Source organism: Vulpes lagopus, chromosome 11 (assembly GCF_018345385.1).
Source record: "Vulpes lagopus strain Blue_001 chromosome 11, ASM1834538v1, whole genome shotgun sequence".
In the NCBI taxonomy this organism is placed as follows: domain Eukaryota; kingdom Metazoa; phylum Chordata; class Mammalia; order Carnivora; family Canidae; genus Vulpes; species Vulpes lagopus.
The window spans coordinates 36,582,919-36,599,128 of NC_054834.1; the positions used below are offsets into that span (position 1 = coordinate 36,582,919).

Here is a 16,210-nt window from a genome sequence, read left to right on the forward strand (position 1 = left end):
ACATACAAACAAATAGATGGAAAGACAAACACACAAATTCATAATGGCTTCCCATTGCCTTTAGGATCAAGTCCTAAATGTGACTTGCAAGGCCTATCTTGATCTAGCTGCTTTATGATTCCAGCCTCATCTCCAAATATTCCCTACTTTGAACACTATATACCAGTAGCAATGAACTTGTTTTAGTTCCTCAAATAAACTCCACCCTCTCTGTAGTCGAATTTAAGATTCATAAAAAGGATATAAAGTCCTGTGAGAAATCAACTTGACAACCTATGATTTGATATACTGTGTTCTGTTGTATTACATAAATGACACATCTGTATGTTTGTTTATAGAATATATTTAGACCTCATTAGCTAATGATGAATCTATTATATTCCCCATTCGCAGCGTAACAACAAAATACGTTCTGGTCCACAGAGTTTCTCTACTTTTTTGGGGTTATGATTGGGGGGGGCGGAGGGGGATGGAGGAGGTGACAGAATCAGTACAATATTAAGTTTACCATACACAAATTCCCTTTGTCTGTGAGAAATTATAGTTAAAACTTACTGAGAGCATGCTGCGAGCCACACATTCAACCCTCACGTCAGTTCTTGGAGATTCCATTATTATCTCCATTTCTCAGATGGGAAAGGCAAGGTGTAAAAATTAAGTAGCTTGCCCACTTTTGCCCAGGTTGTTAAATGGGGAAGCACCAATAAAACTTCATCTCTTTTGGCTCCGAAATCCACACGCTTAACCACTGTGCTGTATTGCCTCTCAAAATAAATGGATATGTAGGTAAGAAGGACCAAAGACAGAGAATTCAAAGTATATTAGAGGCGCCTGGGTGGCTCACTAGGTTAAGCATCTGCCTTCAGCTCAGGTCATGATCCCAGCATCCTGGGATCCAGACCCAAGTCTGGCTCCCTGCTCAGTGGGAAGTCTGCTTCTCCTTCTGCCCCTCCCCCCTGCTCATGTTCTCTCTTTCTCGCTCAAATAAATAAATAAGATCTTTAAAATAAATAAATAAAGTATACTACCTAAAATTGAAGGAAAAAATTTCCCATTGTTTTTATAGTTAAATACCAAAATAACTAAGATTCCCCCAAGTGTTAACAATGCATTTTATCTCATTTAATTTCCAAGATTACCCTGTGAAGTAGATACTGTTATTATTCCCATTTTGCATGTGAGGAAACAGAGAAAGGGGTCCAGTAACTTTCCCAGGTCAAATGCTGGATACCTTACATGGTCATAATCTTTTTCCCTGAGTCTTAATAACGTACTTGACCATGTTTTTAAATCTACTATCTTGTTTCTAAGCAAAACTGTTGATTCTTCTAAAATAGTACTTTTAGACATTTTAGATTATTTGTACATTATTTAGGAAAGAAAGTGGCAACATTTGAAAACATTACTAAAATGATTATTGTCTATTTGACATTCAGTTTCAGAATTTTAAAAAATATAGAGCCCTGCTTGTTTTTCTAAAGAAATGCATTATGTAAATGAGAAGAGGAAAGACTTCATTTATTTGAAGTTAATATTTGTTAGTATATTTCTCCATATACATTTAAAGACAATGGACCTTTCAAATATAAAGAGTAGTAGACTTGAATTACCAGAATGAGAAGGAATGTCTGGTCAGAGATCTCGATGGCATAACTAATCCTAAATATAAGCTAATGCATTCCAACTTTGTAAATATTACAATTGAATTGAATTACAGGATTCCTGGAATATTCTTTCTCTTGATTATTGAACATTAGTGTTCAGATAGTCAGCACAAGCCCTCTGGTACCTTTCATAGCTATTACAGCATATTTCACAGTCTAGTAAACATTTGCTAACAAGTGTGTAAAAGTTTTATGTACATTTTGTTCATTTGTCTGCCAAAAACTACCGTGGAAGAGAAGGAACTGAAAGCATTCTTTTCATAAAGTTACACTTAGCAACTTAGCAAAATGCAAAATTATGTAAAAAGGGAGACACTTTTGCATCAGATGCCTGCCTATACTTTAAAAGCTGACTTACATGTACAAGTTTGATTTTGCACATATTTATATCTTAAAGCCCAAGATAGAGGTTGAATAAGTTTTGTGATTTTTCTATTCCCATCAGTAAGCATTTATTTATTACAGAAATCAAAACCTCAATAAAGATATTGATTATCATAAAAACAAGTTACTATCAAAACTCTGGCATGCCTTGTTAAATTTTATTCAATAATGATTTAATAAGTGCCTGTTGTTACCAAGGCTTATAAGTGCTGAGGGAAATTTACTTAAAAAAATAAATCAAATGTGTGCCCCACTGTATTCAAGGAATATACAATCTGAGTAGAATATTGGTTCACGTAGATATATAGCTGTAGCAAAAATCATTGTTTTCTCCTAGGAGTGAGAGATTATTCTGGCAATTGCACTTGGATAAGGCTGCATAAAGAGGTGACATTTCAGCTGAGTCATAGATTCCCAATTGAATTCCACCAATAAACAATGATTTAACCTAAATTCAGATAAGTTTTTATTTAATGGTAATGCTAAACATTCCACGTATTCCATAGTAGAAATAGTTCCTTACATGTTTCAGAAGTTTAAGACATTCTGGCCTACTATTAAAATATCTGATCTTTATTATCTCCTCAATATGGAGGTAAAAGTGGCAACCTTTGCTCTTTGGTGGTCATACTCTACAAAAATCCATTACAGCATGTAGAATTATGATATCACTGTAACTCCCCTCTCAACAAGTCATCATGGGACACTTTACAGAACATCAAAGCTGAGCTCTGAACCTGTATTTGCCAACTCGACCATACAAGTAAATTGTCAACTCTACTGAATGAGCAATGCCTCTCAACTTCCAAAGCTGCCTTGGAAATGGATCTACATGTGACTCGATCTCTGCTTTAGGGCAATAACTTTTTGACTATAGCTGCAAAACAATCGAAAACTATGTCTACAAAAAATTATGGACAAGCTTTTTTTCCACTGAATTCAACTATCGATTTAGTTAATAAGCTGATTAATTCAGCCAAATAGGCCACTTTACTCTTTTTTTCCCAAAGAATTTAAATTAATTGTGAATGGAAAAATTCATTGAATTTATTGAGATTTGATATGTGCAAGGAGGTGCCCTCTCCTCCCACATCTCTATATGTTCTAGCTCCTGTCTTACACAGTTGCTTACAGAGCCCCAAAGATGGCATATGGTATATGCATTTCAAGACAGTTGTGCCTCTTTAGATGTCTTCTTTCACCTAGGGGCCTAGAGTGCCTCGCACTCTGGTTTGGAATTCCCTTTGAATATTGAGTTGAAATCATTTTCCTACATGATCGGTAGACTTTAACCCCTAGAAAATGAAAGCCATATCTTTTTTATTTCTCAATCCTGTTTTATGGCATAGGGCATGGCATGCATTACATTTTCAGTAGACATTTATTAAATGGAGTATAATAAACTAAGTTGAATGAAGTAGTATGGTATAGGGGGGAAAATGATTCTTTTGAGGCATGCATTCCCTGGTTCAAATCCAATAACTTCATTTTCTGTTTATATGATCTTTGACAAGTAACAGTTTCTCTGGACCTCAGGTTCCTCAGAGCAATGGGTTTCTGTGAGAATTAAAGTATGTTAAAATATTTAGCATAATACCCCATATGTAGTTGACACTGAATAAGTTTGGATGTTCCTAATAATTCAGTAATAAATTGTAAGACATAAGAAACCAATACGTATTCAAAATCATTAAAAAAAAAATGTAACAAGTTTTCTGTGCTGCCCCTTTAACTGCTTCATTCCCTGGAGCTAATGAAAGAAAAACTCAGCACTTCTGTTCCAAAATATTCCCTAAAAAATGAACTTGTTAAAGCTTGATTTAGAGTCAGAAATAGCAAATAGGAGAATAAAGCAGAAAGTCAATTCAACAAACATATTCAAGTATTATATACTACACTGGATGAAGTGGATATGAAAATGAGTAATACATGGACTTCACTCAAAAAAGTAAGAAATATTATTAGGAATACCCCACAGTTTTATTAATGGATATTATAAATGCCAACCATAATATCTTAAGAAATACTGTATAGTGTCATGATCAGAGACATGACATGATCTGAATCTCTGATCTGAATTGATAGTTCCTCTTTATAAGGTGCAAGATGTCATCAGGATCAACCTCCAATTTTTTAAATGTAGACACATATCTTCTTGCATTTAATGGAGATATTCAAAAGGATCATGTTTATTTTGAGTAATTTTTAATCCCTCCTAAGAGTCAACACTAGTTTTTGTTATATCATTTTTAAAGGAAATTAGAATAAGTTTGTTGCTGAAACTCTGAACTAAATATCAATGATAAACAGATTCCAAGAATGCGTAGTTGTAGCTAGGAATTGAATAAATTAAATCAATATCAGTTTACTAAGTGCCTACTATTTCCTAGGTACTATGGTGAGAAGAATAAAAGAATACTCCAAGATGCCTCAAATTATCTTAGATTCTGCTTGGAGAGAAAATATCCAAATTTGAACTCAGACGAAACAAATTTTCCTCAGTTTCCCCAAAGAGGTGGTCTGCTACCATGACCCTATGGACTTATTATGTTGTATAGTAATTTCTCATTCCTATGTTTCCTGCATTAGGCTCTGAGCCCCTTGCTGGTAAGAGCCATCTTACTCTGTGTGGGTTGGTTTTTTTGTTTTGTTTTTTTTAGCATCTAGTAGAATACCTGATTCATAGTCAAGTTTTCTTAATTGTTAAATGAATGTTTTTGAGTAAATTTAAGTTACACTTCAAGAAAGTAGAAGTGTTATCTCCAAAAATGCATGATTAGTTGCCAAATGAAACGTTGAGGCAACAGTTTTTAAAGTAGCTTCATTTGTTTTAGTTCAGTAACTTGTTATTGTGCTTCTATTACATGACAGAAGCAAAACTAGGTTCTGCAAAATCACATGTGGTTCTTGGCCTCAAGTTGTTCCAGTGTTCTTAGCTGACAATCCTTTCTAATCTGAAAACAACTTGAGGCCAGACCATTTGATAAATGTAGCAACAGAGATAAGCATAGAGTGCTATGAAATGTAGAGAAAGAACTCTTGGAAGGAAAGTGAGGTTAGGAAAGTTTAAAAGTGGGAAAGAACATTTAGATTTGAGGGCAGTGAGAGAACTCTGAGGGGTGAAAGATCAGACTCTCAAAGATAGGTGGAATTAGGAAACATAGAAAGGAGGTTTTTTTCAAGTGAGTAGAATACATTTCTCCAGTGTTAGCACATATACATGGCCTTGGTGACGAGCAATTCCTTAAAAACATGCGTAGGACTTGGACAAATACGGGAAGCGTAATGTCAGCCCCACGGAAGCCAAGATGTAACAGCAGTTCTCCCAAATAGATGTTTTGAAACCTTACTGAAGAATTTGCTCTATGAAAAGTTTAACTTTCCTCTAGATGTGAGAATGTCTTCACTTACATACACTCAGAACGTTCTAAGGTTTAGCTCAGGATATCTACCTGAATTGCATAAGAAAGTCACCCCATCTTTTAGGAACCTTTTGTTTAGAATATTAAGGAGGTACAAAAAGAAGAAGCTTTTCCAAGAGCTGTTTAGGGATAAAAGTTGGCTTTATTAATACACACACAAGGAATGATAACATTAGGATAGCAGGCCCCCAGGGCTCTAGATAAAGCATGGAACACACCACTCGGAGAAAAGTAAGATTTCTTTGAAGTAGGAAATACCATGTGATGGCCAAGAGAAAATTTGAGGCAATGGGCCTCAGATTAGTAAGACTCTCCTGGGTTTTTATTGAATTTTTGAAATGAAAAATGAGGACTTATTCCTACAGGCTATGACACACTTAAAGCAAACAACCAAACAGTAGAGAAAAATATAACTTTTCTATTAACTACCCAAAAATACCTACTTGTTATTTAGAAATGATCCTTATTATATCCCTATTGTAGCATATTGAGAGTGTTTAGATATAATGAGTCTTTATCTGGTATCTGTTTAGTGACACTACACTAGCATTTCTCTGGCTGTATTACACCACAAAGGCCTACCATCAGTTCCCCTTAACTGTGTGATCCCGGGTAAATTATTGAACTTCCTGTGCCCTGGGCTGCTTATCTGTGAAGTGGGCATGACAGTAACAGTAAATGTAGTAGCTAGCAGTTACTGATGGCTTACTCTATGTAGGCACTGTGCCAGATGTTCTACACAAATGATTTCTAAATAAAATCCTCAAATAAATCTCTGAGGTAAGTCTTAGTCTAATCACAGTTCTTGAAGGTAAAAAAAAAAAAAAAATGGAAGCAAAGAGACTTTAAGTAACACACCAAAGATTGGTAAAATCCTCTTCCAACATTGACAAATATGGTGGTATTGGGAGGGGGAGGTTCCTGGACCACCTGCAGGTTCTCCCCCCCCCCCACCCCGCCCATCTCTCTGCCTCCTTCAGTACAGCCGATCCCCTAGGACTCTGCTCTGAGGAGCCAGAACAGCCCTTGACTGGCTGGGCAGTGCAGCTGGTCCCTGAGCTCCCCACTTGCCACCAACACTGGGTGCTACCAGAAGGGAAGTCATCCCTTTATCAGCACAGCCTCCCCCCCAACTCCCACAGCAGTCACCCGGTCCTGTAGCAGGGTAAAGCAGATTAGGAAGAAGTAAGTCTGGACCCAAACTCTTGCTGGGTGGAAGAGGCACTGACAGGGCAGATCCATGGGCTATGGAGAGGAACCACACGCTGGCAGAAGCAAGATCACTGTCAGGGGGGAAGCACCAGGACACAAGGGGTTGGAGGTTAATGGACACAGAGTCAAGAATGGTCCCTGCAAGTGGGCAGTGAGCAGAGTTGGGGGCCAGGAGCGCTGATGCTCGGACTAGGGTCTGCCCACAGCCCTAGAGATGACCTTGGTCACCAGGTTGCTCATTGGGTCCAGACTTTAGCATCTGGGAAGATCCAGGCATGACCCAAATCCAAAAGAACTAAGATTCTGGGAGGTTTAGGACTAGTAGGTAAGTCCAGAATAAAGCAAGGGCCCAGTTCCTGGGACTCAAGTACCAAGGGAGAACTTAAGTACTCAAGGTCCTGGGACTCAGTGCACTGCTTTAAAATTTCAAGTGCTCCCTGCTAAAATCAGGATGAGTCCAGGTGAAAGAAGGGAAATGAAGTCAAGGCAGAACGGGAAGTCAAATGACCAAAGCCACAGAGAGAGAAGGCACCAGAATCAAGGAGGAGGGTGCGGTCCAAAGCACTAAATGCAAAGTGTGCTTCATGCACAAAAAGAGGCTTAGAAAAAAACACCATTAAAAAAAATGGACTCAATGCAATCTTAGTAGTTAAAAAATCCTTATGCTAAATGGTAGTTGTTACTTAATCTGCATTTTGGTACAAAAGCAAAAGAGATACTGATGTTAACTCCTTCAGTTTAATATCTTGAGACATAGCGACATCAAATAAAGGGAGGAGAGGGTAATTTGAATCTAGAAGAGGAAGTTGGGGAGCTGGATTTTCCAGCCCCGGTACTTCTTTTTGCCACGAGATAACTCCTCCAGTGACACTGCAGACCTGCTTCATTTCTGTGCAGCTGATGCCCTGTCCAGGCTTATATTTTTCTAACTGACAGTGAGTGTTCTTGCCAAATGCCAGGGCCCATAGTCACATCTGTTTGTCTCTCCTCCGCAGCTTGTCTGCGGCTGCTTGGGAACACATTTTATCCAGGGGGCAGCTTTAACTAGGCCTAATTCTCTGAAAAGCCTCTGTCTGTAAATGCGTACAATAAAGAGACAAGTTCTTACTCTTTTCCCTTTAATATTATTGTGTTTGACACTGCCTGCTTCTGTCCCTGTCAGCCCCTGTCGAAAACCAAGTTTTGAGGCAAGGTGGTTTTCGCTAGGATGTTTTGTTTTGTTTTGTTTTTGCTTTTTTTTTTTTCTTTCTGTTTTTTTCCTCCAGATAAAATGTCCAGTTTCGTACCACCACACCGTTGAAAAGGATGAGGGCATAAAAACCAAGTGAAGTCTGTTCCACTTAAAGATATGTTTACCTTCAATAGTAAAGGTGTGAGTAGTTATACAGTGATAAGGTCTTGATTCGTCTCCCCTCCTCTCGACTGCAAGCAAATACTGTTAATGGAAACAAATACACTGTTGATAGGACATTGCATTAGCCTTCTTGAAAACATCACTGCAAAAAAAAAAAAAGCCACCTATCACCTTGAATAGTAATGCAAGTACTCTGCTTTGCAAAAATAAATGACTCATTGAGACTGAAGCAACAAGGCTGCCTTTGAGACACTCATTGATTTTAAATTAAAAAATAACTGCTATGTTTTACATTAGGAGTGACAAATAACAGAGTAGACCTTACTTGTGTTATTTGTGGCAACTTCATTGCACCTATTTGAAGGAACAGGGGGGTGGACCAGCCTGAAGGGGGTAATCTTACTGGTCAGTAATCCAGATCGTGGGATGTGCTGCAGCAGATAGTCAATTCCTGATAGAATTACTGAAATACAGCCAGCTGTTTTTCTTATGGCTCAGGTCTTGGGGTTCAATGTACTGACTTTATTAACTTGAACTTTATTCTCCTTGAATGTTTGTTTGTCTCTTTTCCTTTATGTAGCTCCTCTGGGGGCGGGGGAGGGGAGTTGAATGAAAATGTTATATTCCATTTCTTCCATAAAGACACCCAAAAGAGAATTTTCGGTCCAGTAGATGAGCATAGATGTTTAAAAGAGGGAGTTAGTTGTTCCTGGGGTTTGTTTCACCATGTTTGCCAAGAGGCCTTTCCTAATAAGTTTGAATAGCGTAAAAAAAAAATGATAAAGTTTTAACAGCAATATTGACTTGGAGAATGATTTTCAAGCAATGAGAAGACTGATTACGGGCCATTAGTGCAGGAAGAGTGGAGGTGGAAGCTAGCAGTGTTAATAGTCACAATGAGTACCTACCATGTGTCAGACCCTCAAGTATTTCTTCTAATTATTTCTAGAAATATATATATATATATATATATAAACTATATTTCTTAAGAAGGATGCTCCTGGCTACTATTTTTTTACCTTATTTTGAGCTACAAGTATATCTGAAGTAATAAAACCTGGCATAGTTTTGTTTGTTTGTTTGTTTTTTTGCTTAATAATCCAGAATCAGGACTTTCCATGGGCTGCCTACCCACCCCTGCCCACCTCCTCTCTCAGATAGACTAGCACTAAGAAGTTCCATGGCACAGCAGCTTCATGCTATTCTCCACCAAAACAGCCCCTCTCTCTACCAGCATCTGAGAATTCTAATCTATCCAACCTTCTTTCCTGCCAAATAATGTTTAATGACTCCACATCAGATATAAAATCCAGACACCTTCATGGGCATATGTGGCATTTATGGCCCATGATCCAGCCCCAGTGTTGTTCTTCCTTTAAATTATATAGTATCTTCTCAAAACAGTGCTCCCCAGACATCTTGAATTACTCTTAAATCTCTGGCCAGAGCAAATTCTTTATTGTTGAAGATACTTTCAGCAACAAGGACACCTGATTAGCTCAGTCAGAGCATGTGACTCTTGATCTCGAACATGAGTTTGATGCCCACGTTGGATATAGAGATTACTTAAAAATAAAATATTTTAAAAAATACTTCCAGTAACAAGTATAGAAAACCTAAGCAGTAATGGCTTAAATTAAGGATACTTATAATGTTTTAACAAGGGGATCAGAAGTAGATAGTCCATGGGTTGACTTTTACAGCTCAATAACAAAAGAGCTATGCCTCAGAATTCAGATTCCCACCTTATTCCCATTTTTAGAATGTTACCTTTCCCTCCTCCTCCACTCTTCCTGATATCCGAGCCTGAGCCTATCTGGTGTATGCTCTGCTAAAGGTCAGTGTTCCTGCAGTCTTTAGCTAGGGGGAGATTTCAAGGGGGCTCACAGATGGTAAAGATAATTTTGTACAAAAAAGTAAAATCATGACTCTTTCACGAATAAAAAATGAGGATGTGTTTGAGATATTTAACTCATGAGTTAGTGAGGGAAACAGGCAGATGTTATTTGTAGCAACATAAAAGGAGTTCAAAGGAGAAGTCAAACACAAGTTTATAAGGAATAAGGAATGTAGACATGAATGTGCAAATGAATGCAAGACTTTTCCACAGGAGGGAGGATTGCCCTTCCTCAGGACAATTCATTTGCATTTCTTTACACAGGAATTATTTCCCATTGCTTTCAGATATCTATAACTTAGAGTTGTAAACTAGCTCCCATAGAATCAGTCTGATGACAAGAAGAGTGTGCTCTCAAAGTATACTTTTCCACTAATGCAAAAATATTTCCCTATGAAAGAAAAAAAAATATTCAACACAACATGTTTAGAATTGTTATAAGGACCTAAATAATGTAGTCTCTACTAACAGCTAATAAAGTTGGTGTTGCCTGCCACTGCCACCACTGTCCCTAATTATTTCATGTACTCATGACTTCATCTCCCCATTCAGGCCGTAAACTCCTCCAATAATAGTAAGTGAACATTCCGTGTCCTTCGTGTCTTCCATTTCTTCTTCCCTGCTCTCCACATTGTCACCACCTCAGTGAGCTCTTATGCTAAATCAGTAGTAGATACTAATAAGTACTTGCTGAGTAAATGAATTCATTAATTTTGTATAAAAAGGATGTGTCTTCTCTGATATTACTGTTGTTTTTTTTAAATTTCTAAGAGTTTTAAAAAATAAATGTGATCTAACCATTCATTTTTCTTGGCCTTGGAGCCAAGACCACACCTCAGAAGCCAATAAAAATACTAGTTTTGCATGTCTCTTAACATTCTGACATATGGTATGTGTGCGTGTATTTCTGCAGTTGAATGAACTTTTTTTTAAAGATTTATTTATTCATTCATGAGAGACACAGAGAGAGAGGCAGAGACACAGGCAGAGGGAGAAGCAGGCTCCCTCCCTGCAGAGAGACCAATGTGGGGTTCTATCCCGGATCCCGGGATCACACCCTGAGCTGAAGGCAGATGCTCAACCTCTGAGCCACCCAGGCATCCCTGAATTAACTAATTTTTAAAATTATTTTAATAGGTGTAAGTATTCTACAACAGGGAAACATTATACACTCAATACAAAGGAAGAGAACGACACAAATGCTTATTTGCTATTACCTATGTTGATAGATTTCCATGATGTATTTATTTGATTGTGGATCACCCAGATAATTATCGTACTTTGTACTGTATAGGTTGAACTTACATGTAAAGTAATTTTACTCCCTCCAGTTCCAATTTTTCATTATATTTAAACACCTGAGAATATGTGTATAAATTTATATCTTGGTTTTTTACCTGAATTAATTTTTTCCTTTAAAATTTTTCTCTAATAATCTGGGTATGTCGGGGAGAAAATAATATTTCTCTGTCTTTCAAGATTCTTCTAGCTGGGCTAAGAATCAAACTGACATGGGACAGATTAACAGGGAGTAATCAAATTAAACTTTGTACATACACACAAACAGGAGATTCCAAAGACAATGAGGCAAAAGGAGGTGTTTATGTCATCCTGAACGAAAGAGAAGGGGAATAGGAGTCTGCGACTTAAAATGGAGGAATACAGTTCATAAGATGAAACGAGTCAAAATGTTTGGTGAACCAATGTTTGTTGGGCCATTCAGAAACAATGGGATGGAGAGAGGACCCTGATCTAACAGGCCTTGCTAGGTTAAATATAAAACTTCAGGATACTACCAGATATCTCTATGAATTACTAAAAGAACATGTGCTATAATAAACATGCATCATTTATTTCTGCTTCATGATCCCCAGACACTGTTCCAACCCTCCATCTGGGATTATGATCCAGGAAATGAACAGAGTCCTTCTACAGCCTGAAATGTTCGAAGACTTTTAAATCCTTTCCGTTTTTGTATTTTTTCTTGATTTCCAAATAGGCCATCTCTAATTCCTCCAAAACTTTTTAATTTAGGATCCATGATTAGGCAAGAGGATCCAATTCTAACTAGTTTCAAGACTATCAGAAGGTCTACTTCTCAGTTCTTATATATTATGTCTTTACAAATATAATCCAATATCAGGTTAGCCTATTTGGTAGCAGTAGACAGCATTAACATATTCAAATTATGTCTCCTCACCTAGCTAATAAACAATTAACTAAAGAATTCTAATCAGATGAATTATAAGAAAGAACATCACTATTTCCTTCTATCTGTTTAAAATGTTTTAAAAGAATTCACTGCCACATAATATCCTAAAAGAAATTGATCATACTTTTCCTGTAATAAATGTTGCTCTGACAGTAAAGCATTAGTAACCAATTGATAACCTAGCAACAATATTGTGATCTCTTTAGATAATTAATCTTAGCTATTTTCCTGTCAGAAGCAACAGTGCTTGATTTTATGTTGAGCTAGAAAGATTGCCAGTTTTGAAAATTAAAAAGCATTCCTTTTATATTATTCATTCCAGTAACAATTTATGATGGCGCATTTAGCTGCTGAACGCTTGTCAACAAACGTAATTATGTTTCGATATAAACAAGATTGGTGGTTTTACTATGCTGCTCCATCTTTGTTGAGAATGTTTTGATTTAGGTTCAGATTATACAAGCTGTGTATTTATGTGTCATTTTTTTCCTCCTTTGTTAATAGTTTTTTCTGATAATTACTTGTAGGCAAACAAGCATGCATTTAGGATCCTTATGCACAGGAGATATCAAACGGAGAAGAAAAGCAGCACCCTTGCCTGGACCTACTACTACAGGTAAAACAAAAATGGGTTGGGGCAGATCACAAATATAAAGTTCATAAATCGGGCAGCCTGGGTGGCTCAGCAGTTTAGCGCCGCCTTCAGCCCAGGGCCTGTGATCCTGGAGACCCAGAATTGAGTCCCACGTCGGGCTCCCTGCACAGGGCCTGCTTCTCCCTTTGCCTGTGTCTCTGCCTCTCTGTCTCTCTGTGTCTCTCATGAATGCATAAATAAAATCTTTAAAAAATAAAAAAATAAATAAAGTTCATAAATCCTCAAGAAGAAAATACAGATAATTCTAAATCATTTGCATGTAAGAAGAGGCACAGATACAAGCAACTATTAAATCATTTGCATTTGGTGACAGGTTGTGTTGCATGTTCCTTGTGTAGATTTTTCAGGCAGCCAATCAATAAAATACTTGCTACACACGTGCCCAAATGCAAGACTTTGTGTGAGGTATTAAAGGGTACAGAACTTCAAAGGCTGTATCTTTGGCCTCCAGAAATTTATAGACTGGTTGGGAAAACAAGGCATAAGTAGATGAAAAGGAAAATAACACCAGAAGAGATTAATAGTAAGAAATTCAAAAGTATAAGGAGCAGTCTCAAAACTCAAGGTCCCATATTATAGAAGATTCAAGGCTAGCCATGAATGCATCAGTCTGGTTTCTAGTCCAGCTCTGCAGCAATTCTAGATTTGTCTTTCCTTATTTAAACAGGGTTGCCTGGCTGGCTCTGTTAGTAGAGCTTGCAACTCTTGATCTGAGGGTCCTGAGTTCAAGCCCCATGTTGGGTGTGGAGCCTATTAAAAAAAAAAAAAAAAAGGAAAATCTGCATTAGAATAAAAAGTCTCATTATTTCCATCTCACAAATCACATCATTCTAATAGCAGGCCATTCTAATGAGTGTGGATTAGAGGAAACCACAAGTGCTGAGCAGAGAGAAGTCACTAGACCAGAGGGGACAGGAAACCTTCCTAGAAGAGCAAAGCCTCAAACTTGGAAGTGAAGGATGTGAATAATTTTAGTATGTATAACAAAATCTCATGCGAGAGCAATGGTAAGGAAAGGCAGAGATGAAAACCAGTGAAAGGAGGAAGCCAACTGGGCCTTATAAGGTAGACATCCACCTAGAAATGAAGTACAATTAACCATCATTGATTTGTGGTGTAGCTGAAATGTTTTCAGTTTAGATACTTGATCAGTTACAAGAAATACTAGCCTTGGCCTATTGCCTAGGATCCTTACCAATTCAGATTTATAAACTTTCTCTTAACTCCACTTGGGAAACCTTTTATAGGGAAAGTTATTTTTTCCATGATGAATTATAGAATATGAAAATAAGATTCATGTCAACCAGGAGAATAAACTGTGTGAGAAAGGGGAAAAAAATCTTGACATGGTGATTTTCAAAGAAATAAAAGATGTGAAGCTTTAATTCTCCATTTAGGGGACCTAAAAAATTGAATAACTTAAAATTGGAACCCTATATAAAGGGTGATGTTAGGAAATTATGTATGTAGTTATGAGTAAATATAATATTGATCTTCATCTTGTAGCTGTATTGAATTTTCAGAATTTGAAAATAAGAAACACCTGTGTATGGAATGTGTATTTATGTAGAATAATATTTACCACTTATTGGGTGCCTACTCTGTAACAGGAACTTTATTATTTCATTTTATCTTTGTAACAACTTTGTGAGCTAGGTGGTATGAGCATCACTTTATACCATAACATTAAGATGCAGAGAAGTGTTAGATTTTTCTTCATTCCCTAAGAAGCCATAATTATTGAATGGCAAAGAGAGGTTTCAGGCCTACGTCTACCCACATGACCCCTAAATCCCTATTCTTTCATGACAACATATGACCTTTTTGTAAGAATGTATTTGTAAAGACTGTTCTGTTGTGTATGTTTATTTGAACTTGCTATTATGTCTTAAGTTTCATAGAAGAGTTACTTAAATATTGCTATGTAGAGATACAGAACATTCATGAGAATACCTCTAATATATCTCTTTACGCAGGGATAGATAGCCACTTTTAGATCGAATACATGTCATAAGTTCCTCAATTCAAATCTTTCATAAGGCAGGTGTAGAATTCTTTAATATCCCCATTCCAGTTGAATGGTCTCCTGAATTCTCTTATCTTTCAATGATTCAAACATTAGTGGCAGAAATAGTACAAGAACAATCTTAGGGATGTGACTAAAGCACCTTAGTGCCAGCAATAAGGAAGAGAGAATATCAGGGTCAGATTCTAACACTCTGAACATATGTGAAGTGAGAAGGAAAATGCATAATGGTTGAGGAGAGGATAATATAATTATTTCTACAAGGTGATTTTGACGTTACAACTCAGTAGCATCAGAGGAAATCATTTATACGGAGTATGGGTCTAAACATTAAACTTTAGCCTAAAACATTCATAAGCCTATACCAGCATATTTCAGACATTATATTTCAAAACTGTTGTGATTCTCTTAAGATTCAGGATTTTGATTATATTACTAGATTTTTTTTTCCTTAAAGAATAAAATTCATAGAAATTTAATGCATTTTTGTAATTACTCACAGTAGTGGAGTAAGAGAATTATGTTACTCATTTCAAATGCGTTTTTTAAATCCATGCATAACTGTTCCTCTCAAAGAGGAAGAGAATGAGGTTATTTAAAAGTCCTCAGTTTTAAAAAGAATATCTTCTAATACTAATGAATCAACTCTAAGGTGAAGATTATTATCCAAATTCAAGTAAGAAATGCTTTTGCATAAATACACTTTGATAATGAGGTTATGAATCCTCGATCATCTTGTCTCTGAAAATTATAATTTTCAAATTCTGAAGTATATTCAGTCTCATAATAGTCAATTATATTTGTAAGCTTCCAGAGTTGAGTTAGCATGTAGAACTATTTCAAAATGAATATTCTTCCCATTTTATAGGCCCTTTCAGACCTCCCCCCAAAACACATCGAATTGAGATACATTTTAACACTTTCTGTTGCCTCTAGTCAACATTCAATCTAAGCTGGAAAAATGCAGGTAAAGATAACAGTCTCTCATCTGAAGTAGGGGATAAGAGTTAAAAGGCAGACAGCTTGAATATTATTTAATGATCCCCTCTGATTTATATGTGAAATATTGTGCAGTTAAACAGCACTTTTAGAAAATATTTACCAAAGCATTGTCAGAAGACTATAATTTGGCACTCTAACTTTATAATCCTGAACAGGGTTTATACAACAATTGAAGACTCCAAGAATAAACAGTTATGTATTATACATGTAATAAATACTTTTAAAAGTCACCGATGAAATTAATAACCCAAAATCTGATCTCTACCTGCTAGTGTGTTGAAAATTTTACTCACCCTGTTTTAGCAATAGCATTGAAGCATAATTTCATTCACTTTGTACAGCTATAGTCTAGCCAGCAGTGTTATCGGTTGAACATTTATTA

At 36.7% G+C, this 16,210-nt stretch overlaps 1 protein-coding gene across 1 annotated transcript in view; it reads left to right on the forward strand.

Annotated features, from left to right (window-relative positions):
• GPATCH2 (G-patch domain containing 2) overlaps positions 1-16,210 on the forward strand; it is a 168,294-nt gene that overhangs the window by 141,877 nt on the left and 10,207 nt on the right. The window contains exon 9 of the mRNA XM_041774135.1: positions 12,673-12,761. Within this exon, the coding sequence (XP_041630069.1) occupies positions 12,673-12,761 (89 nt within the window). The remainder of the gene's footprint in view (positions 1-12,672; positions 12,762-16,210) is intronic.